Below are 23,174 nucleotides of genomic sequence, written 5' to 3' on the forward strand. Positions count from 1 at the left end.
CTCCCACCCCACCCCTCTGTGTGTGTGTGTGTGTGTGTGTGTGTGTGTGTGTGTGTGTGTGTGTGTGTACACGAGGAAGCTAGAGGTCAACCTGGGATGTCATTCTTGAGACAGGGTTTCTTACTGGCCCAGAACTGGCCAATCAGAAAGCCCCAGAGATCCACCTGCCTCCACTTCCCCCACCCCGCGTTTACAAGTGCACACTATTATGCTTAGTTTTATACATGGGCTCTGGAGACCAGACACAGGTCCCCAAGCTTACACAGCAAGCACTTTACCAACTGAACCTGTCCTTCCAGCGTCTGTCCTTCCTGCTTTTGGTACAGAAAGTGGAGAGAAAGTTGGGAGGGCGGGGGGAGGATCTGTACTATAGTCAGTCTGTGAGCATTGTTCACAACAGCTCATCTGGAAACTGAGCTTAGCTTCAGTGATTCTGACTGATAGCATCTTGCCATTGGCCCCATTGGTCACTCACAGGCACTAATCACATATGGCTCCTCAGGGTGTAGAACGAAATCTTACTATGTCTTCTATAGAACTTAAAATCATAGGTGATGTTGGCCTCCAGGCATTAGAAAGCAGGAGTCTAGACAGTTAGAAAGCTCTTCGTGGTGTTAAGCTTAATTCTGCCTTTTGCTCAATTTTGCCTTCTGAACAATTAGCAGAATTCTTTCACAGGACAGTCAGTTCAGTATTTGAAAACAACTCTTCCCCATCCGTTTATGACATGTGTTAGATATTATTTATCTGGCCTTGGAAGACATTGAGCTGGGCGATTTTGTGAATAGCCTATCTGACTGTTGCTGGGCTCTCAGGGAACAAACTGAGTTCACAGCTGCCCCCTTATCAGTGGTGAGTAGTCACTCAGAGTTCAACCAGAGAACAGGGAGTGTTCTTTTAATATGAGAAAAATGCAAAACCCTCATAAACAGAGCCTGGGGATTATGGGAAGGGAATCCTACTGGGCTTTGCCATCATCCCCATTCTGGTTGTTGGGGACCCAGCTCTACACGGAGTGTGGTTTGTCTGGTTGATGCTTTTCATCTCGGAGGAAAGGGTCTTACTGAGCTGCTCCCTGAGCTGCAGTGTCCTCCCCGTTCCCACCCCAGACAGCCAGTCTGGGTCAGGTACTGCCACCATCACATGGGCCAGAGATACTACTGCAAAAGGCAGTGCCCATGATTTGTAATTTGTTACAGCCCCACCTATCTATTCAGATTTCCTGAGCCATTGGCTACTGAGCTGGGAACCCGAGTTTGGACTCCAGAGCCCTTGGGAAAGTTAGGCATGGTGGTGTGCATGTGAGATCCCAGCATAGGGAAAGTGGAGGCAGGGGCTTGCTGGTTAGCCAGTTCCAGGTTAGTAAGAAACACTGTCTCAAAAATCAAGGTGGCTGGGTGGTGGTGGCTCATGCCTTTAATCCCAGCACAAGGGAGGGCAGAGGCAGGTGGATCTCTGTGAGTTTGAGGCCACACTGGACAGACTGGCTACAAGAGCTAGCCCCAGGACAGGCTCCAAAGCTACAGAGAAACACTGTCTCAAAACAAACAAACAAACAAACAAAAAACAGACAAACAAAAAATCAAGGTGGATAGTTTCCTGAAGAATGAGACCCCAGGTTGACCTCTGGCTTTCTCAGGGAATGACTGCCTGTTACTGTATCTTGAACTGCTTAACTGTGTTTCCTTCTAGACGTTTCAGTGTTTGGGGTTCTATATTAAGGTCTTTCTTCTATTTTAAGTTGATTTTAATTTAGACATCACAAGTATTTATCACTGATATTCAGCAGATGAGTGTGTGTGTGTGTGTATGTGTGTATACGCTCATATCCTCCTCTAAATGTTTACCTTCTCAAGGGAAAAGTATTCTCTATTGGAACCACAGTAAAATCAATCAAATCTGCAAAGTTAATCTTGATGAAAAATAAGCCAACCCAAGGACTGAAAAACATTTCAATGTAGGGTCCCGGTGGCAAATATTTCAGCCTTACCAGGGTGCGTGCTCTGTCACATGTCTTGAGTTTTGCAGTTGAGAACTCAGCCACAGCCAGCACATGAATGAATGGGCGTGGCTACATTCCAAAAAAAATGTTATTTGAGAAACACTGGACAGCCTGATGCAGGCTCACAGGCTGTGTTTTGCTATGGATCTAATCTGCAGTGTCTACCCAGATCTCACCCATATCGCAGGAACGTGCCATGGCTTTGCCTTTCCAGTCGCTGAGCGTCTGGGTTGCATTCTAACTGGGGCTGTTTCTGATCCATCTTCATCCCTCACTGACAAATCCGAGGACAGGACGGTGACTTCGCAACATGTCCTGGGTCTGTCTTGTGTGTCTCTGTCATTAACATGTAGTTTACACTCGCCACAAATTCCGTGTGTTGCCCGTGTGCCAACCTTAAAGGTGACCTGACCAGGCTGCTGACGACAGGGCTGCCATCTCAGCCTCTCTAGCGCTTGTGTATGTGTATGTGGGGATGCCTGTGTGGATGAGGTTCGGGCTTGGACAAACTCCCAGTTCCCAGGCTTCCATCCACTTGTGCATCTCCGCGGATGAGCTTCCCTCACCTCCATTCTCTCGCGTTATCTCAGCAGCTCAGCCTCCCTCACCTCCACCCTTTTGCGCATCTCCACAGCTGATCTCACCTCCATCCCTTTTAACAGCTTCTCCATTGTGACCAGCTGAAGGTATATTACTCCATCAGGAGTTTGCTCAGCTCTCTGTGTCTGAACTTCCAAGTCTGTGGCTCTGCAGGTGAAGGGGGTGGCAGAGCACGGTGTCAGGGGGGTGTGGGCCCCCGTCACATACCGGACAGAGAGAAAGACAGCTGGCTCTTGGCATGACTTAGGGGGATCTCACGAGGCCCAGGAGGTTTTAGACAAGTACTTCCATTAGCCCTCCATGACCTAATGAGCTTCCACGAGGCCCCGCCTCCTGGAGTTCGTGACCCTGCACAGCCTGGGGTCAAGCCTGAGTCCAGGGGCCTCTGAGGAGGATGGAGCATCCAGGCCACAGCTGTTTCCAAATGGAGACGTTCCACGTGTATCATTCCCTCCACATCTGAGCTGGACCGGTCCTTGGCTCCTGCTGCTTGATGTATCGGGACGGAACTGTGGCTTCTTTATTAGCTTGTACTTTTTAACGAGCATTATTTATTGCTGTGATTCTGGCTCCTGGCCCTTTGGAAGGTCTCCTGTTCTTTGACCTCCTCTTCACTTTCTGGTGTAACACGTTCACAATGTCCCAAGCTGTTCTCTACCACCGGAGCTGGCGTCAGCTTTTTCTCTGAGGAGCTCCAACTCCTTTTAAAGAAGAAGCTTTTGGCTTCACTAATTTTATCTATCATGGTGTGGGTTCTATCTCAGGCATTTCGATTTTTCATTATCTGCTTATGTGAGCCTTGATTTGCTCTGTTTCTAAATTATTGAGGTGGACGCTTAAGTGCCTTATTTAAACACAAAAACACAAAGCTAGCTCTGAGTGGAACTGTGAGTCCATAGATACATTAGTATGCTTTGATCGTCTTCCATTCATTTCCTTTCTGATTCCTTCTTAACAGCACAGTTCAAAATTACTGAATTTGTGGAGAGTCTCCACACTTACTGCCACCGGTTCCTAATTTGACCTGTTGTAGTCGTGGAACACTATGGTTTGTGACTTTAAGCCTTGTACGTGGATGGACACTTTCTTCATGGCCCTGAGTTCTCAGTTGCTCAGGCCCGCTGAGTCTTGCTGATTTTCTGTCAACTATTAATTATGAAGAAAGAGGAATTGAAACTTGCAGTTAAAAACTGTGGGTCCAGGAGCTTAAAGCTGTAGGCATAGGCAATGGCTTTCTGAGAAACTCCCAGCATCTCAGAAAATAGTAGCAAGAACTGACAAACGGATTAGAGCAAATTAAAAAAAAAAAAAAAAAAAAAAGGTCCTGTAGCAAAGGAAAGAGTCATCAGAGTGAAGAGACAGCTACCGAGGGAACAGACCCTGGACAGGGAGATCTCTTTGTATCTACATGCTGGGGCAGCTCTCTCATCTCTACACACCGAACAGGGGAGATCTCTCTGTCTCTACATGCCAGATGGGGGAGATACTTATTTCTGAAAGACTAATGAAACAAATCCAATCAACAATTGGGACAATGAATTTGTCAGTTCTTAAAAGAAATACAAATGGCCAGAATGTATTTAAGACATCTGCAAGTTTGGTCTCTTGATCCTGTATTTACGGTTCTTGGATGTTGTTTTATTTGAGTAAGTTGCACTTACTCAATCCTGTCTCTCACCTCTGGTATTTATTCTCCTTAATCATATCCATCAGTGCTGGTTTGCCCTGCTCTTTAATAAAATTTTCTTCTCAACATTTCTGGCTGGTGTTTTTCAAGCTGTTTCTCACTGACTTTCTCTCCCATGCTGCTGGGTTCATGTCTCTGTCTTGACTCCCTTGCTTTCCCCATTCATCCTTGTCTCCTTCCCCTTTGAAGCTGTATTTTTAGAAGCTGAATCCCTTTCCTGCACTTCAACCATTCCAGTATCACCAGATTCATTGATGGAAGAATTGTGATCTCTTGGACGTATCATGTTTGTCTTGCTTTTTCACGTTTGTGTGTATGTTTCTGTGTTGTAATTTGCATATCTTCTGTATTTGGCTATTTCTTCTGGAAGTATCTGGGCATCTTTTTAGTAAGCAACTGACTCTGGAGGAATGACTATCACCATTAATTACTAATTGATATAGGGAGATGCTATGGGACAATGGTCTTATACCCTGTAAAGATTTGTCAGTTATATTGGTTTAATAAATGCTGATTGGCCAGGAGCTAGGCAGGAAGTATAGATGGGGTGACCAGAACAGGAGAATTCTGGGAAGAGAAAAGGCTCAGACTACAATCGTCAGCCAGACACAGAGGAGGCAAGATGAGAATGCCTCACTGATAAAAGGTACCAAGCCATGTGGCTAACACAGACAAGAATAATGGGTTAATGTACGATGCAAGAGTTAGTTAATAAGAAAGCCTGAGCTAATAGGCCAACAAGTTTATGATTAATGTAGGCATCTGTGTGTTTCTTTGGGACTGAAAAGCTGCAGGACCAGGCAGGACAGAAATGTCTGTCAATAGGAAGATCCAACCCATTGTGAGTAGCACCATTCCCTAGGCCTGAACTCTGTAAGAACAAAGAAAGCTGGCTAGTGAGCAAGGAGACAGCATGGGCGCATTCATTTCTCCCTTCTCATTGTGGATGTGATGACTAGTAGTCTCCTTCTCCTGCCTCTGTGACATCCCTGCAGTGACAGCCTGCAACCTAGGATTGTAAGTTACACTAGATAATTCCTTGGCTGGAACTCTTTCTGGGTGATTCTAGGTTGTGCCAAATTGACAGTTAACTGACAGTTAAAACCAACCTTTCCCCTGAAGTTGCTTTTGGTTAAACTCTTTTATCATAGCAAACAGGAATGAAGCTAAGGCATACTGGAGCTCCTCCTGTATCCTCCTCCCAAGGGCTGGGCTAACCCGTGAACCACCACTCCCTGCTCTATTTTTAACATTACCAAAGCGGTGCCTGATTTCTGGTGTGTCTTTTCCCATCATTTAAATACAACAACACAGAGAATGAAATAATGGCCAGGATTTATACCCTTCAACTCTACAAATACTACTGCATCATCTACCTAGTTTTCTGCCACTGTTCTCAGGATAATGCCCCAACTGTGGCTGCTGCATTTTTTAATATGCTGTCTTTGCTCTTCTGTAGTTGGTGTTTCCTGGTGTAGACATCTTTGCATTTACCCTGTGGGGTGTGTCTGGGCTTCCAGATCAGTATGGAATATTCTGGGCCAGGAATTATAAGCATTTACTTTCCTGCTGTATTCCCTCCTCTTTAGAACTGAAAGGTGAATATGACCAGAGTCCACTGTGTCTTGGCCATGGCCATGTCCCCTGTTCCCTTCATTTTTCATTCAGTGCTGTACTGGTCTGATGTCCACTTGCGGGTTTTTTTGTTTTTGTTTTTGTTTTTGTTTTGAGACAGGGTTTCTCTGTCCTCAATCTAGCTCTTGTAGACCAGGTTGGCCTTGAACTCACAGAGATCTGCCTGCCTCTGCCTCCCAAGTACTGGGATTAAAACTATGCACTACCACCACCTGGCTTTTTTGCAGTTTTTCTAAATTCTACCCCTGGCTTATAGGCATACCTGTTCCCTTTCCCCCACAGCACAGAATTCCAGAGAAATGGGCTGCCGAGGAGAGGCTCTCACTATCAGGAGTCTTGCAGGACCACTTTGCAGGTTATCCCTTTCGAGTGCCCATTCTGTCTCACCATCCTCCTAGAGAAAGCTTTGAGAAGGCTGTCCAGCTGGGGTAACTGCTCAGGATGAGCAAATGGGTCATCTTTGTAGAGCGCTCTTGACCATGGCTCTTGCAACTGCACTGCTTGAGGGCCAGCAGCTTTAAACAGGACACAGACTCAGCTGCTCCAACACTTGTGAGTTGGCCTTTGGGTGCTTCAGCCCAGGAACAGAGGCCTCGCACTCAGCAGCATCTCTACTATCAGTCTTTTATGTCAGAAGGAAACCCAGCCATCTGTCTGTGGTTAGAGCTGTCAACTCAACACAACATAGAATCTCCTGAGAAGAATCTCAGCTATCTGGATCAGGCTGGCCTGTGGGGGACTGTCTTGATTGCCTTACTTGATGTGGGAGACACTGCCTCAAAACAGGTGGCACCATTTCTTGGTGTTGAGCCCCGGACTGTGTGGGTAGAGAAAGCTAGCTGAATATTAAACTTCTGTTAATTCATTCTCTTACTCTTGACTGCGGTTTTGCCAATTCATTCTCTCCCTTCTTGACTGTGGTTTTGACAAGCTGCTTCAAGTTACTGCCTGTACCTCCCTGTAATGATGAACTCTACCTTTGCATTGTGAGCTAAAATAGACTGTTTCTCTCATAAAGTGTCTGTCAGGGAATTTTTTTTGAAGCAAGAGAATAAAACTAATGCAGAAATTGTTACTAAGAGGAGTCATAGCTGTGCCCTGACCACATGGCTCTTAAAGGCCTTTGCAGCCGTCCAGGGGAAGAATGTGGAAGTGTATGGCACATTAGACTGAACAAATGATTGAATGCTGGAAGCTCCCCTCAGTGGGTAGCTCTGGGGGAGCTTGGAAGACTGCAAGGTTGAAAGAAACATGAACAGCAGAGGTCTGGCTTAGGGTCTCAGTGGGAACACAGATCTCAACAGTAACTGGATAGGGGCCGTCTGTGTGGCATTTTGGTCAAGGATCTGAATTCATTCTGCCTGTGTCCTGATAACCTGAAAGAGGCAGATCCTAAAGATAACCAACTGGTTTGTTGACAGAGGAAATAGCAAGGCAGGATGATGTTCTGGCTGGCGCTGAAGCAGCAGCTGTAACTGACAGATCAGCACCATGGCAGAGATGCCTCCTGCCCTGCAGTGGGGCAAGAGGAAAGCCTTTCCTCAGGTCAGCACAGCTGGTACAGCTGTGGTCCAATGGAGCCAGGCTGTATCTCAGGCTGGCAGCAGCCCCCGGCAGTGTTGTGTCATCTGCAAGATGCTGGTTTGGAATGTAAAGATGTATGATTGGAGGCATCATGGAGAACAGCTGAGGCTGTTGTAAGACTGTTAACCAGGCAAAGGTGTGTTACATGTGTTTACGCTGCATTTAATTATGTCAAGCTGGGTTGACTCTTTCACCTTGCCTGCCTAAGGCACCTGATTCTGATTAATCTAATGAGCTGAATGGCCAATAACTAGGCAGGAGAAAGGATAGGCAGGGCTGGTGGGCTGAGACAATAGGAGATATCTAGAAAGAACGAATGGATATCTAGAAAGAGAAGAGATGGAGGGAGAGAATGAAGGAAATGCCCAGGGCAAGAAGCCAGGCAGATGCCAGACAGACAGATACAGAGAAGCAGTAAGATATACAGAAGTAAGAATGGTAATACAAAAGTAGATAAAGAGAACCAGGTTAATTTAAAAGAGTGATCCAGAAATGTGCCTAAGCTGGGCCGTGCACTCAAAACTATTAAGTCTCAGTGTCAGGATTTGGGAGCTGGTTGGTGGCCCCAAAGAAAAAGCCTGGTACATGTGGCTGGGCATCCTGCAGTAGGTGTGGAGAGGACCTGAGAAGCCACTGCCTGAGCTGTCGTGGTGAAGTGTCAATTGCAATGGAGACTCCAGACTATTGGAGACACTGGAACCATGAGCCAAGAGGAGCAGTAGCTGTCAAATGGGGTCTGCCTGCCCGAGCCTGGGAGAGAAGCAGTGTGTGCTGTGGAGACAGAGATGGGGAAATGAGGATACCCATGGCCTTTGGGCCCAGAGTACATTACCAGGCCCAGGTGCTGGCATGTAGCTGCTGGGTTTGGGCTTTGATTTGCTGTGACTGTCCTTGTATCATCCTCTCTTTCCTTTCAGAGAACCAATGTTTGCATGTAACTTTTTATTGTATAGCTCAGAGACTTTGAATTTTTAAAAAGTTGGAATTTTTAAAGACTTTGGGTACTTTAAAAGTTGGACTATATTGTGTATTCTGAAAAAAAATAGAACATGAGACTTTGGGGAAAGCAGATGGAAGGGTCTAGTTTAAAAATGTTTGTGTGTCAGATTGAGAAAGGGTGGAGCTGTCATACTTTGGTTAATGTGACACAAGCTACAATCATCTGGGAAGGGGATTAATATGGTAGTGTTTGATTCTTAGCTGATGTGGGAAGACCTGCTTTGAAGGTAGGAGTGCCATTTACTGGTTTGGGACCTGGGCTGTGTAAGAGTAGGGAAAACTAGCTGTGCACTAGCATGCATGCATTTAGTCTCCATCTACTCTTGGCTGTGGATGTGATAGCTGCTCCAGGCTCCTGCAGCCCTGACTTCCTCCCGGTGATGGGCCCAAAACTGTGAGCTGAAATAACCCCTTCCTTCTTGGGTCACTATTTGTCAGGGCAGTTTACCCAGCAACAAAACAAACAAGGACACTGTCCAGTTGGAGTCCCCATGTCCTAGGATTGGCTGACTGTTTCTCAGTAGTGTTTAACTTATTCCACGGATGCTGATTTTATGTAAATGAGCAAGTGCTGATTAAACATGCACACATAGGTATCGTGGGAAAGAACCCTGAACAGCTGATGCTGCATGCTGACTTCACCAACACATCAGATTGCTCGACCCATTATGGACACACACGTGGTAGCCTTGCTCTCTAGCCATCTGCTTTTGTGAAAACAAACCCAGTTCTGACCTAACTGCATTAAGCCCTTCTGAGGGTGGTGGTATCATGTCACCTCCCTGTGATAGGCCTCTCTCTCTCTTAGGGATTGATTTCCTGCATTTAAACTTTCAAGAGACAAACTATCTCCAAACCATAGCACCCACCTCAGTGGAGGGCTCCGCAGTGTCAGGAGTGGGGCTTCTGATTCCTAAGCACAGCATCTTTCATTCAGACAGAAATCTGGAACCTACCCCCTACCCCAGTCTTTTTGCCAGTAGGCAAGGGTTAGACCCAGTGTCCATCAACCTCAAGAAGTAATAGCAGGACCGCGGATCTCCTGTAGCTGCAGAGAGGGACCATGAATGGTCAGGAACCACGGGTATGTCCATAGGGACCCTATGACCTCATCTTGGGTGTCCTTGGAAGATAATTCTGGTTGAGGTGGGGATTGAGGAAAACTAAAATGAGGCTTTGCAATCAGTTTCCGAATAAGGCTCTGTTGCGGGAGGTCCTTCCGCTCCTCCAGCCTATAGCCGCTGAGATACCAGCCCATTGGGGCGTGGTCTCTCTCCCTTTAAAAAAGTGGCCACTTCCCTCTCCTCTCTCTCTCTCTTCACTTCCTGCTCCGCCGGCGACTAGACTCCCTTCCTGGTTGCGCAGAGGGCTGACGGTGATCTGTAAGTTTTTTCCCCTTTAAATAAATACCACCCTATTAATCATAATTCCAAACTGCTGTGGCATTGTTTGTGACTTACGCCTTCAAGGCTCACTTTATGAGGCTGCACAAGAAAAATCCCTAAGCCACAGAAAGAGCAACCTCCACCTCCAACACAACTCCAGAGTTGGTACAGGCATGCTTCTTGCTGGGGCTTCCTAAGAGCTGCCCCTTCTGGGTGCTGCAGGAGGCTAGAGGAGGTACCTCATCGGCTTCTTGCTTATTCGCAGTGGTAGAAGAGAAAGAGAGTAAGAGAAAACTCACTCAAAGCCGGGTCCTACAGAAATCAAAAGGCAGGAGGGCTGGGGCGGGGTGGCGAACAGAGAGGGTGGTGGTGGTGTATGAGGTACTGGGGACTGAGCTTGGAGCCTTGGGAAAGGCAAGCAAGCACTGTACTGCCGAGCAGTAGCTCTAGCCCCTAAGAGGGGCTTGTTTTCCACAGTTTATTATTTGACAATTTTATATAGCATATACATTCTGGTCATACTCACAGCCCCACCCTCCCTCTCCTATCGACAACTCCTACTCCTCCATCCAAAAAGCCCCCTGCCCATCCTCAGGTCTTTGTGTTTTAGTTTTGCTTTGGGACTACATTGATAAGTTTTTGTTTTGTCAACAAAAAACCTTAATTGAGAAAATGTGTCCCTCAGATTGGCCTGTAGGCAAGTTATAGTCTCTAGGGGCAGTTTCTTGATTAATGATTTACATTCAAGGGCCCAGTTATGGGTGGAGCCACCCCGGGGCAGGTGGTCCTGTGCTGGACGACTTAACAAGTAGAGTGAACTGTGAAGATCAAGCAGTAAGCAGCTTCATCCCGTGGTGGTTTTTGCTTCAGTTCTTGCCTCCAGGTTTCTGCCCTGACTGCCCTTGGTGATGGACCTGGAAGCCCACACATGAAATTAACACTTTCCTCTCCATGTTGCTCTTTGTTATGGGGTTTATCACAGCAACAAAAAGCAAACTGGAACAGTGAGTTGCTGATTAGCAAGGACCACCCAGATGGGCATCGGCATGGTCGGTCCATGTCAGCCACAGGCTAGGTAACTTGTTAGTGGCTACACCATTGAAGACTTCTCCTACCCCATTCGTCTGGAATGATCTGCAGACTCAGTCACTAATGTCATTACCCCATCCATCATGGACAATGAATATTTGGATGTTAAGATTTCTAGATTGATACATGATGTGAGAGAAAATACTTTTGTTTTTAGGAAGAAAAACATTGTTGAACAATAGGAACAAATGTAGTCTTATTTTAGGAGTGTGTATATTTGTAAACGGGTGTATATATGTAGAAGGCACATATATGTGCTAGTGTGTGGACATGTGTGCACATATGAGAAGTTCAGAGGACAGCCTTCGATGTCATCCTCAGGAAGGCCATCCAGGTCCTTAGGGTCAGGGTTTCTTATTGGCCTCTTGGTTATTCTGCTATTCTGCCTAATCAATGAACCCTAAGAATCCACCTGTCTCCACCTTCACAAGAACACAAACGTGTGCCAGCACGCCCAGCATTTAAGTGGGTTCTGGGGCCCAAACTCTGAACTTCACACTTGCAAGGCAAATGCTACTAAATTGAACTACTGTCCTAAAAGCTTTCTTTAAAGTGTGATGTGTGGTGTGTTATATAGTGTGTGTGGTATGTATGGTATATGTATGTTGTGTTTAGTGTGCATGGGGGGGGTGTTGTGTGTGGTAGTGTGTGCTGAGTGTGTGGTGTGTATGGTCTTTATGTATGTGGTATGTAGTATGCGTAGTGTAAGTGAGGGGGTGTGGTGTATGTATGGTATATAGTGTATGTGTGTTAAGTGTGTGTAGTGTGTATGGTATCTTGTGTCTGTTATGTGTATGTTTTGTGTGTACATGGTATGTGTGAGGGGTGTTTTTGTGTGTGGTAGTCTATGTATTGTGTGTGTGTGATGTGTATGGTGTGTTGTGTATGTTGTGTAGTGTATGTGTGGTGTGTATATGTTGTGTGTAGTATGTGGTATGTGCAGTATATATGGTATGTGATATGTGTTAAGGTATGTGATGTACTCAGATAATTCACACGCTAACAGCTTATTTCTGGCATGGAGTCAGTTGGCACCAGCAGCATTTACTGAGCCTGCGTCTTTACACGCTTCCTGGCCTAGCCCGTTCTGTGTCTGTAGGCTGACCTTCTGTACTAGTACCAACTCCGTAAGACTCTTCCAGTCAGTGGCTTTGCCACCTAGCAGCGCTGTCCTCTGCTCACTCTGGGCCTTGTCCGTTGGGAGGAGGAAGTACTATTTACCAAGAAAAATCAAACACTTCCAAGTCAAATTTAAAATCATCTGCCACCAGCAATGTGACTAATTGCTAATTTATTTTACGAGCATGAAGGATGGCCTTGTAAACTATGACATCACTGGCAATGCAGTCACCTGAGATGACACTCCTGTGTGTGCAGGTATGCACACACAGGCAGCTGAACCCCCTGCGTGAGCTACCCTCACACTCACTACACACCACACTCAGCATGAGATCTCCCCGCTCTATCCACAGCCTCACTCAACAACTCCGTCTATGTCAATCCCAACGAGGACACATCTGAGTCTACCCCAATGCGCTATTAAAAACAGGAGCCATCCATCCGTTTAGACTTCGTACCTGGTGTCTGCACCGCTGCTATCACTGCCTTATTCTCAACACTGGCTTCTGTAGTCCTCATTTTGCCAACTGTTAAAAACATTTTAACATAATTTCCCAGGATTAAATAAAATGGAAACTTAAAAAATATTGTCAGATCATTTTTAAAGAATCAATGAAAACAAATTATGTAACTCACCAGAGTCACAGGTAAAATAGTTCCTCAGTGGTTCTCAATTTGTGGGTTGCAACCCCTGCAGGCTCAAATGACCCTTTCACAGGGGTCACCTAAGACCCCTAACACTGGAAATGTTAGATATTTATATTGTGATTCCTAACAGTAGCAAAATTACAGTATTGAAGTAGCAATGAAAATAATTTTGTGGTTTAGGGTCAAAACACGAGGAACTGTATTAAAGGGTTGTGGCATTAGGGAGGTTGCGAACCACTGGTCTAGGGGAAGAATCTGAGAAAAAGAGGATGAATTTGAACTAAACACATTATAAGCATGCATGGAATTCCCAAATAATAATAAAAAGGTTTTAACTCTTAAATAAAATATTTGAGACAAGGACAAACTCATAACTGTACTCACAGTAAGACCAAGATGTGAAATTTCTAGAAAGAGCTTTAGATGGAACCGTTTAAGAATTCAATTAAATATTTATTGAACAAATGCAGAATAAATGAACCAGGGCTGTTTTAATCTGAAGATACATTAACCACCTCAAATCTTCAAGGGCTGTCATACAGGAAGAAAAATGGATGCACTCAGCATTTCTACACGGGATGGGGAGACGCAGGAAGGCTGCAGGGGCCTTCCCCGCTCTGGAGCTTCCTTCAGCACACAGCGCACTCCATGCCTTTCCCTTCTTCTGAAAGGAGACATCAGAACTTAGAGTTCACGCGAACACATCAGCTGCATTCTAACTGTGCACCGTCCACCTCATGCAATGGATGCTTGCGCATACTGGGAAAAACTGTAGCACTGACAAGCCCCTCACCAGGAGACAGTCTCTGCACTCCTCAGCGATTTCTGACCCTACAGCAGTGATTCCTTGTTCTGGGGTGGGAAGAAAGCACATTCTCCAGAGTGTGAGAGATAATGAGGGTTGGTCACTGCCTGGGGACAGTCCTCCACAAACCCCAAGCGCATCATTCCAGCCGGAGGCCAATGGTATGCAGGAGTGTGGTGTGGTCCACAGCACCCTCTGCTCCCTGCAGCAGGACAGCTTGTGTTCAGAGTCCAGTCGCTGACAGAAACTAGGTGCATAATACTGATGGCTCCAACCTAAGTGATCAATACAGATGAGAACTGTTCCAAGGACATTCAGCAGTGTCTGAGGAGGAAACTGTTCAATCCGCTTCATCTTCTATGTGCATTTTATCACACCCAAAGGACACCAAGGTGCTCACCCTGTTCAGTAAACTTGGAATAAAACTCCACGTCTGTTTGCCAGTGACAGGGGCTGAAGGTGAATCTTGAACTCAGATCTATCAGTTTTCCAGAAAAGCCACGTAGTCGGTCAGCCTGGCGAGCTGCTGCTCGTTAGGAATTGGTGGAACTGGGGCAGGCTCTACAAAATAACAAGGGAAGCACAATTGAAGTTAGTCAGTGGTGTGACCGAGCACCTGACCTGCCACCAGCCTGTGGAGGACTTTAATAAGGTATTAGTGCTACCTGATCTTAGACAAAAACCATGCCTGTCAGAGGCTTGGAAAGTTTTGGAGAACAGGCAAGCTGTCTCCATTTTTACCAGCCTGATTTCTCAAATGAACATGAACACGCCTCAGAATAACTGCATTTGCTGCAGCAGGCTATGTGAAGACTCAAACATGTCTAGTGTGCAGCATCTCTTTCGGAGCACAGCGTTACCTGGACAGGTACCCACCTGTGTGTGGGACACGGGTGAAGAACAAGTCTAAGTTCATCTCATGTGCCTGGTCCAAGCAGAACACTGCACTGACAAGAGCTAGAGCAGCACAATGACGGGGATCCAACCTCAGGATTTACACGCTAACAATGAATTTGGCACGCCAGGCTGTGGAGGCTTTTGCATACACTCCAGAACCCCAAGAGACCCTAGCATGATGGCAGGTAGTTCCACGTCTAGGCTAGCAGATATCACCACTCTGGCATAGCTACGGGGAAGCCTACAGTTTCCTCTTGTAGCCACGTGTGTCACTACACATTTGCAGAATTTAATCTCTAATCATTACAGAAAATACATTAGCAAACAATGAAACACTTAACAATGTCCATTTGAAAACACGTACCTGATAAGGGAATAAACCTGTTAAAGGAAACATCCAGGGCTCCTGAGGCTAAACAGAAGAAGAAAAAGACAGTTACAGACAGCAACAGAAGTCATGTCAGGACTGTGACGCTCACCCCCACTACAAACACTTGCTTCTCAAATGGGGTGTAACTGTGTTCCACTTCAAACACTTTGGCTTCCATCTTCCTTAAGATCTACAACCTTGGGGTTGAGGACTGACATTTGTCTAAACAACAGGCCCCCAGGGCAGCTGAAGGAAGTAGGGCTGCTGCAGGACTATGATGAGGTAGCTCTAAAGACTTGGCAGAAAAGAACACTCCTGTACTCTGGAGGAAAAGGCAGTACAGGAAAGAACAGCCCCCCCCTCGCCCCGAGGGTGAGATGAAGGGCAGGTATGGGGGTGGGAACAGTAAGGTCAGGGCAGGCCTGACCTGAAAGGAAAGCTAGAACAACTAATCTAAAGTCAGTCAAAGTCAGTCATAGAAGAGGAGTCTCAAGCAGGTGACCTTCCACGTCATCTGCTCTGATGTCACTTGTCTCTGAGGATTCACCTACCTGGCTTCCTGGGAAGAACCATTCTTGTGGCAGAGTCAGCTTGCCATCCTTGTTCCAATACACCTGAAAGAGCAGGGTACACACAGATGGGAGAAGGGCACAAGTCCCAGCAGGACCCACACCTGCCCCTGTCACTGCACTAAGGGCCACACTCAGGTGCTGTGTATTTACTAGAAAGGTTACCACGGGGATTGGACAAACTTATTTTTGAAATATCCTGAAAATTCAGAAAGCCCCACTTTACTCTCTAGGGTATAAACACTGACAACTTTGGTCTTCTGCAGCAGTCACCTAATTAGTCTAATTCCAAATAGACCAACAGTTGTATTCTGCCCCTTGCAGCATCCTATAGTAGTAATGACTAATCATGCAGCTGTGTGAGGATCCTGGGTTTAACGCCCACACCAAAACCAACTGCCCATAAAATAAAACACAGCCACCACACCACAACTCCAGCACCCACTGTCCTGTGAGCCTGAAGCTGTTCTAGGCTCTGGAAATTAAAGAATAAATGACACTTGATGGCCTCCCATTTTAGTTGGAGAATCAAGACTGCCAATCACTGTAAAACAAAGAAACCAAGTACATGCAGTGTTTGACCAGTGGGTTAATGGTTGTAACAAGTACCTGGGCGTGGCCAAGGAACCGGAGAAGTGACTAAAATGGAATGTGAGACAGAACTGTCTTTTTGAGCACGAAAAGGTAAACCTGGGCAATTTGGTCAGTTGAGAAGAGCTTTCTTAAGTAGTTGTGCAAATGTCTACACAGACGCCACAGAGACACTCCTGAGCTTGGTTACAGGTGCTACATGGAGGTGATTAAAAAAACCCACCACCTAAATCCCAAAAATCATTCTCCTCGACTCCCAGAGGAGGAACAGAGAACCTATGCTTTGTGTGATTTCTGTTCCCTGTAGGGAAGCAGCAAGTCCAAGTACCTTTCACAGCTTCCTCCACAGGGAGGCCGACAAAGGCAGCGAAGTCATCTGCGATTATGGAGGTGTACGCCTGAGAGACCAGGGCGAAAGCACGTCTTCTCGTTGCATCTGTCGTGGAGGGGATGGTCAGCAGCAGGAACCAAGGGAACAGGACTTTTAAACACAGCTCTGTCCCACAGTTTTTATTTACAGGCAAGACTAGACCCACCCAAGCAGACACGCAGGCAGAAGGTATGAGGGACCCATACTTTGAGTGAACACATCCATTCTTCACATTCCATGTGGACACAAGCTAGAGGTGGAAAACAACATCCACAAGACCCCAGTCTTAAGAAAGCAAACATTTACCAATTTAGGGCACAAACATTTTCAGTTTCCCTTGCTCTCTATTTCACTTGCAAACACTAGCAGAATGATACAGCGGCCCCTCTCAGGAGGGATCCAACGCAGGATTCCTCTGGTGCAGAAGCATAAGCCTTATCCCCACACCTGTCCCTAACCTCCAAGTGTGCCTCAAGTCAGGATCCTGAACCCCATGCCTGAAGGTCTGACTCTCAAGGGAAAGTGCTGCCAGGCCCCAGCACAAGATGTTCCTGGAAACAGCCTTCTGGATTTCCCGTGCTCACACACCTACATTAAACAAACTCCAGAATGAGACAAATGCCCCACCCAACCCTGCCAGTCTTGCTGTCCAGTGCCCTTTTGGTAATACCAAGGCTCCTCCAGAAGGCTGCCAACCTACTTAATAAATATCCACAGTTGAGGCAACTGGACATAATGCAGGTCCCTTCAGGCACCTTGTGCTCCAACTAGTCCCCTGGGCCAGACTACTTTTCACAGTCCACACCTGGCTCTGGGCCCCGGTGTTTAAGATCTGACAAAACCTATTGCAGTGCTCCTGTGAGCACGAGCTTGCTGACAGTACAACTGGAACCAAAATGGGGTTATGCCCTCAGCCATGGGATTTCTCACAGGTCTGAAAAACTGCAGATACAATGGACCTGGAAATGGCTCAGTGGGTAAAGGCACTTGCTACCCAAGCCTGGAGACCTGAGTTTGTGTGTTGCACCCCGCCCAACCCCCATCCATGTAAAGGTGGAAGGAGAGAAGCCTTTGACCACTAAATGCACACTAAATGCATACCATGGTATGCAGAGTCTTCCCAAAACAACACACTGATACTAAGCTGCACTCCTTCCTTCACTCTAAGCCTAATGCCACTATTCCTCCTCTGCTGTCTTTACACTTACATCCTGCTTGAGTCTACCACCTCCAGCAGACTTCTAGAATGTCTTAGAGGTGCAGAAATTTCCCTATGAAGAAGACAGACATTCAAGGGGGAAGAATTAAGGCAGTAATGGCAGGAACATACATGCAGAAAGAAATGTGTACCATAACCCTCTCCCAGCATTTAAAATCACTGTCTATAGCTCAAGCGTTCTAGCCAGACTTTAGGGTGGGAATAGACAGGAGCCGATGAGAATGGCAAAGGAAAGAAGCAGGTGTGTGAAGAGGCAGAGGAGGGCTAACAAGAATGGAGAGCATACAGAGAGGCAGGAGGAGGCTGACAATGGATGCAGATATGCAGGCTCTGCATCCTAGATCAGCAGCCACATGCTTGCTCCCCAACTAGCCCTGCTGACATCCCTCCACAGCTCTGGAATCAATCCTCTCTAGAGGCCAGTAAGACTGGCCCTTCATCCCCCTCAGGCTTTGGTGAGAGTGACCGCTATGAACAACTACCCCCTCGGTATTTAGCCAGCCCTTTCTGGCTTTCTATAACAAACAGCTCTCCCACCAAGCTCTTCAGCCGAGACATATCTAGTTTCCTCATGGAACTGAGTTGTTGGGACAGAACTGAAGGTGCTATGGCTTGAGGACTCTGTCCCCACCGGTCTGTCTGAGCTCCTGGTCCTCAGCTAGTGGGTGCTGTAGGGAAGTCGTGGGACCGTAACAGGTGAAGCTGTGGTTGCTCTTGACTAGAAAACCAATTTATAATACACCAAAGAGCAAAACATCAAACTCTGTAGCAATTCCAATTTGTTTTGAGCCTCTCCTCACCAGGCTGGCATTTTACAGAGAAAAGAATGGGACAAACTACTTGGGGAGCTGGGGATTTGTTAAATCCCAAGAAAATCTTCATTGATAGAACAGTGTCTAAGTGTTTACAAGTTAACTCTCCAATTTTGTCTCCTAACAAGGAAATGAAGCTCAACAGGCAGATGAGCCAAAATGAAAACTCAAAAGTCTGGCTCCAGAGATCCAACTCCAGCATGCTCCATTAGATGGAATGGGTGTCTGTGGGCTGGAAGCAACTCTTAATTTCACAGAGAATCCAGTGTGAGGGGGTACTAGAAAGAATAAACTCTACACAACACTCACTGGATGAGTAGGGAGTCCTTACCCAAGTCTTGCCTATGAATTTGCAGCCCGACACCTGAAAAAGGCAGCCTGTACTTACCAGGCTGAACCCAGTCCTGTCAATCAACCTTCCAATGGCTCCTCCCAGAAATGTTTCCACACTAGCTCTCAGGCAGCCCCACTACACTCAGGTGACATCACCCCACACTCCTTCCCCTGCCTGAGTCTACCCTGAAATTCAGCTCATAGTTACTGAAAGTAGCTATTTCCTGCTCTGTTTACACAGCTCTGTGTTGTGCTGATCCAGGTACTACTGCAGAGGGCTGACTGGTACAGCTCCCTGGCAATCCTTACTCTCTGCTCCCTGGTACACCCACGTCCGTACCCTGATGAGGACCTTCACACCAACAGAGAGGACACACTGAAGGCAGGCAGTGACTACAGAGCTGAGGTGACAGGAGAGATCACTGTATGAATGTGTGTAACGGGGCTGGAAAGACAGCTCAGCAGCTAAGAGTCCGGAGTCTGGTTCCCAGCTTCCATGCTGCGTGGCTCAGAAATGCCAGGAAGCCGACCTCCAGAGGATCCAATGCTGCTGGCCAACAAGAATGCAACAGGCACAAGGACATGCACCTACCCAGGCCAATAAAAGGAAGAGGAAAGAGTGACCCAGAAAGACTGGAAGCACATGCAGGGGAGTGTGAGACAGGAGGGAGGCGGGACAGAGATGGTGTGTGTCAGTGCCACATCATGCCGGGCCTCTACCCTTTCAAAGCAACCAAAACCAAAACTGAGCCCCTAGTCTCTGAGCTTGTTCATTCATAAGATGTATACAGGGGACACAACAGCTATCAAAGGCCAGGGTTAACAAAGTCCAAAGTCTATGTATTTGAAAATACAGACTTAAAAACTCTTGACCCACCCATACCATCAACTTGTGGATTATTGCCTAGTTTCATCTTCTAGCAAAGAAGTCTTTCACCAGGTCACATGTGTGGTTCACACCAGTAACACAAGGAGTAAAGGACAGAATGAGCTATACAGCGAGGACCCTGTCTTAGCCTTCCTGTCCATACAAAGATATGATAGAGAGAAGAGATGGCTAATGGAGTAACTACAATGTGGAACCGGTAGTGACACCCTCGGCTCCCGCCATGCTCCCCAGAAAACCCCAGTAAGGAAATGAAGAATCAACTAGCATAGATCTAGAGCAAGCCTGAAAAACACCAACAAATCAGAACTGTTTACTTCTAAAGTGCACACTGACACAGCACAACACTATACATCCCAAGGACTCCAAGGACTGGACACAGCACAGGACTACAGCTCTAAGGGCTCCAAGGCAGGCTTAGTGCGACGTGATTTTGAACCACAAAGAAACCCTACCTTTAAGGGCTTCCATAATTGGTTGCACAGTCTCCGACCACTGGTGGGCGTTGATGGTGGTATAGATCCCAGGGAAATCTCTCTGCCAGATTCGCTGTCCTACTGACCAAATTCCCCCAAGTTCAGAATTTGCCTGCAATAAATATTGTTGCCTTTGAAGGAATTCACTCTGAAATTATAATGACTGGATTGTCAAACAAAATTTCAGAAATGACACAAAATTTGTTAGCTATATCATTAAAACACACACTACTGGTTTTAGGAGACACAATTACTTTTCTAAGAGTTGTGTCCAACCTGCAGACCATAGGTATGAGCTGTGAAACCTTTCTCTTTTTGCAACTTGCGTGCCCAGTTTCAGACTATGAACTTTGCAAGCGACAGAATGGTTTTGCAACATCCAAAGGTTGGATCTGACTGATTCTAAAATGTTGTGAGCAGTAATGTCAACAATTTATATACTTAACATTTTTATACAACTATTATAAAGCATGAGAAAGTAAAAACGTGTTTTGGGGATCAACTATCTTAAGAACTCTTATTTAAACTGAAGATGCTGGCATTTACTCAGCTAGGACAAACTACCAGGAAGCTGATCAGCGAGGCTATGTCAAGCACAGAGCCTGTGTGCAGAGGTCCACTCATACCATCTGCTCTCCTGCCTCTGGTTTCACTCCTAACAAATACAAGTTCAGGGAAAGGAGGGACAGTGAAACAAAGTCTTCATTCTACTTGGCAAGAAACTTTTCTCAGATTATTGCATTAATCTCTAATCCCAAGTAAGAAATTGAATTAACAAAGTATCTTAATGCAATGACTTTCCATGTAAACCATGCCAGTTCCCAAACAGCTGTCATTACAGGACCAAGTTGTCTGCTGAAGTCTCGAGCCCCTCACTCACCACCCACACAGAGGCAGGTCTAGGAAGCCTCATCAGCACATGAACAGACTCCTGAGCCCTGTCAGAGAAAGCTGGAGGGCTGTAACTTTAGCATTCTAACAACAGCTTCTGTAATGAGTAAGGGAAAGGAAAGACTGGAGGCTGTCATTTAGGGCAGTGCCACTATCTTTAAATCAACAGCGACACACTGTGGAGTACTTACAGACTTTATAGCAGGTGGAATCCTCTTCCAAAGATATCTTGCATTATTCCTAATTTACAGAGATCAATTAAGAACAAGTCATCTTAGTCAATTCATGGGTTAATCAAGAGGTGAGAATTAGCCAATAAGAGGCTGAAACTAATGGGCCAGGCAGTGTTTAAATGAATACAATTTGTGCGTTGTTATTTTGGGTATAAAGCTAGCCGTGCGGGAGCCGGATGGAAAGCAGGCCTGCTCGCTTCCTCACTACACTGAAAAACTCAGTTTAGTGTCTGTAAAAATATGACAAAGGGTTTGGAGCCACAGGGGCCCTCTATTCTCTAGCACACTCAGACGTCCTGCTTCTGACCCAAGAAGACTAATTAAAAACAAGCCTAATGCCTCCTGCCTTTCCCAGTGTTCCCCTGGGTCACTGTTTCTCAGTGTACCCTTGGCTGTCCTGGAAATCACTCTGTGAATCAGGATGGCCTCTGCCTCCCAAGTGCTGGGATTTAAGATGTGTGCCTTCAGACAAAAGAGGACAGGTCAATGGCTCCTGACACTAGTCTTTCCTCAAGAACCTGCCACGGTTTTTAGATGTATGTAAAACACACACAAGAAATTCTAACTTAATGATTATTACGACCGAACGGGAAACAGTTATGACGGGACTATGATAAAAGACACCCACGGGCTGTGTGTACTTTCGCCTAATCTCGTGGAAGCTGCTGCTCTTCTTACTACTTACATGTCATTCTGGAGCAAATACAAAGCCAGAAGCTGGCTGTACACTGGTGGTGTGGCAATTCCTCCAGGAGCCTACAGGGACCAAAAGAGGAGAAAAACCTCACTTCCTAATAATACACTTTCAGAAAAGGAAAAAAAATCAGATGTAAAAAGTAAGCCCCTTTTCCAGTACTAGTACAGATGCAGAAAAATCTTAGGAAAGTATCACGGATTAGAATCTGAGTTTAGATCTGTTGTCAGCTGTCAACTACTTCCAGTGGGGTACAGTTTTTTTACATACACACAAACATTTAAGTGGCATCACCTTGGAAGGACTCAAACTTAAAATAATAATAATAAAAAACCTCACGATTTCCTACAGAAATATTTCTAAAAGGTTCTTAAATCACTGTGTTTCGGCCCATTATGGAAAAAAAAAAAGGCTATACAAGTAAGTTAAAAACCAACGGGTAGCTAGAGAGGCCTTAATCCATTCTTTCCTTAAATCATTCGGTAAAGGTCTATTAAGCGCGCATCAACATGCTGCTGCCGTCTCCTTTAGTCGGGGAGCCTTTTTTCCCTATTACTTTTGTTGTTTTGATTTTACGTAGCCCAGGCTGGCTTCCAATTCACAGGTAATCCTCCTGCCTCCGCCTCACGTTTGCCCCATGAGATTCCTATGGCACCGCTCCTAGCCTGGTTAGTGAACTTTTTATCTTAACATTACAAAGAAGCTTCTCCAGACTACGGTCAGGAACCGCGGCGTGATGAATGGGGGTGGGGTGGGGGTGGGGGTGGATCTTTTCCCAGCAGGCCGCGGCCGGGCCCGTTGCCCTGGAAACGGCGCCCACCCGCCCGCCCCACTCTGCCGCGCTACCTCAAGCTCCTGGTTCTCGCACTGATCCAGCAGCTTTCTGAAACTGAAGGCGCTGTCCGCCATCACCGCCACTGGCATCTTCCCAGCCACTCTCGCCGCCACCGCCCCGCCAGACCAAAGCCCAAGTTGGCCCTCGGGGCGTCGCGCCCGCGATGACGTAAAAGCTGGTGTCGCTTAGTACGCACGCGCGAGCGTGCAGTCGCTTCCTGAGCGACGCAGAGGCGGAGAGAACGAGGCGGCGAGCGCTCTGGCCCACAGTCTCGGTGCTCTGGAGGACCCGCCCCAGGTCTTCCAGAAAGAACCAGCTTTCTGAGCCGAACCACTCCAGTTGGGAGGGGCTGGCTGTGACTCAGGGTCTTCTCTTGAGAGCGGAAATGCATCTTTCATACCCACTGTTGCAGTGAGAGAATAAGAAAACCGTTGGAGCTCCTTGT

The 23,174-nt window shown here is 46.5% G+C and overlaps 1 protein-coding gene across 1 annotated transcript; it reads right to left on the reverse strand.

The window, feature by feature from the left end:
- Window positions 1–13,180: 13,180 nt before the first annotated feature.
- Window positions 13,181–22,893, reverse strand: Cops8 (COP9 signalosome subunit 8). Its single transcript, XM_005361705.3, has 8 exons — window positions 22,741–22,893; window positions 21,886–21,956; window positions 21,159–21,207; window positions 20,056–20,188; window positions 16,309–16,416; window positions 15,372–15,434; window positions 14,815–14,862; window positions 13,181–14,114 (listed from the first exon to the last, which is right to left on the reverse strand). Exons 1-8 carry the CDS (start codon window positions 22,816–22,818, stop codon window positions 14,035–14,037), a joined length of 630 nt encoding a protein of 209 aa, XP_005361762.1. The 5' UTR covers window positions 22,819–22,893; the 3' UTR covers window positions 13,181–14,034.
- Window positions 22,894–23,174: the final 281 nt, after the last annotated feature.

Source organism: Microtus ochrogaster, linkage group LG4 (genome assembly GCF_000317375.1).
Source record: "Microtus ochrogaster isolate Prairie Vole_2 linkage group LG4, MicOch1.0, whole genome shotgun sequence".
Classification (NCBI taxonomy): domain Eukaryota; kingdom Metazoa; phylum Chordata; class Mammalia; order Rodentia; family Cricetidae; genus Microtus; species Microtus ochrogaster.

What these genes read in the sequence shown, in the direction of transcription:
- Cops8 (XM_005361705.3), bottom strand. Translation starts at nt 22,818, where the DNA reads ATGCCAGTGGCGGTGATGGCGGACAGCGCCTTCAGTTTCAGAAAGCTG. An exon ending in TTCCACCTGCTATAAAGTCT is followed by an intron (nt 20,189 to 21,158) that starts GTAAGTACTCCA and finishes TATTTATTGCAG; the next exon opens with GCAAATTCTGAACTTGGGGG. An exon ending in CAGGTTTATTCCCTTATCAG is followed by an intron (nt 14,115 to 14,814) that starts GTACGTGTTTTC and finishes GTTATTTTGTAG; the next exon opens with AGCCTGCCCCAGTTCCACCA.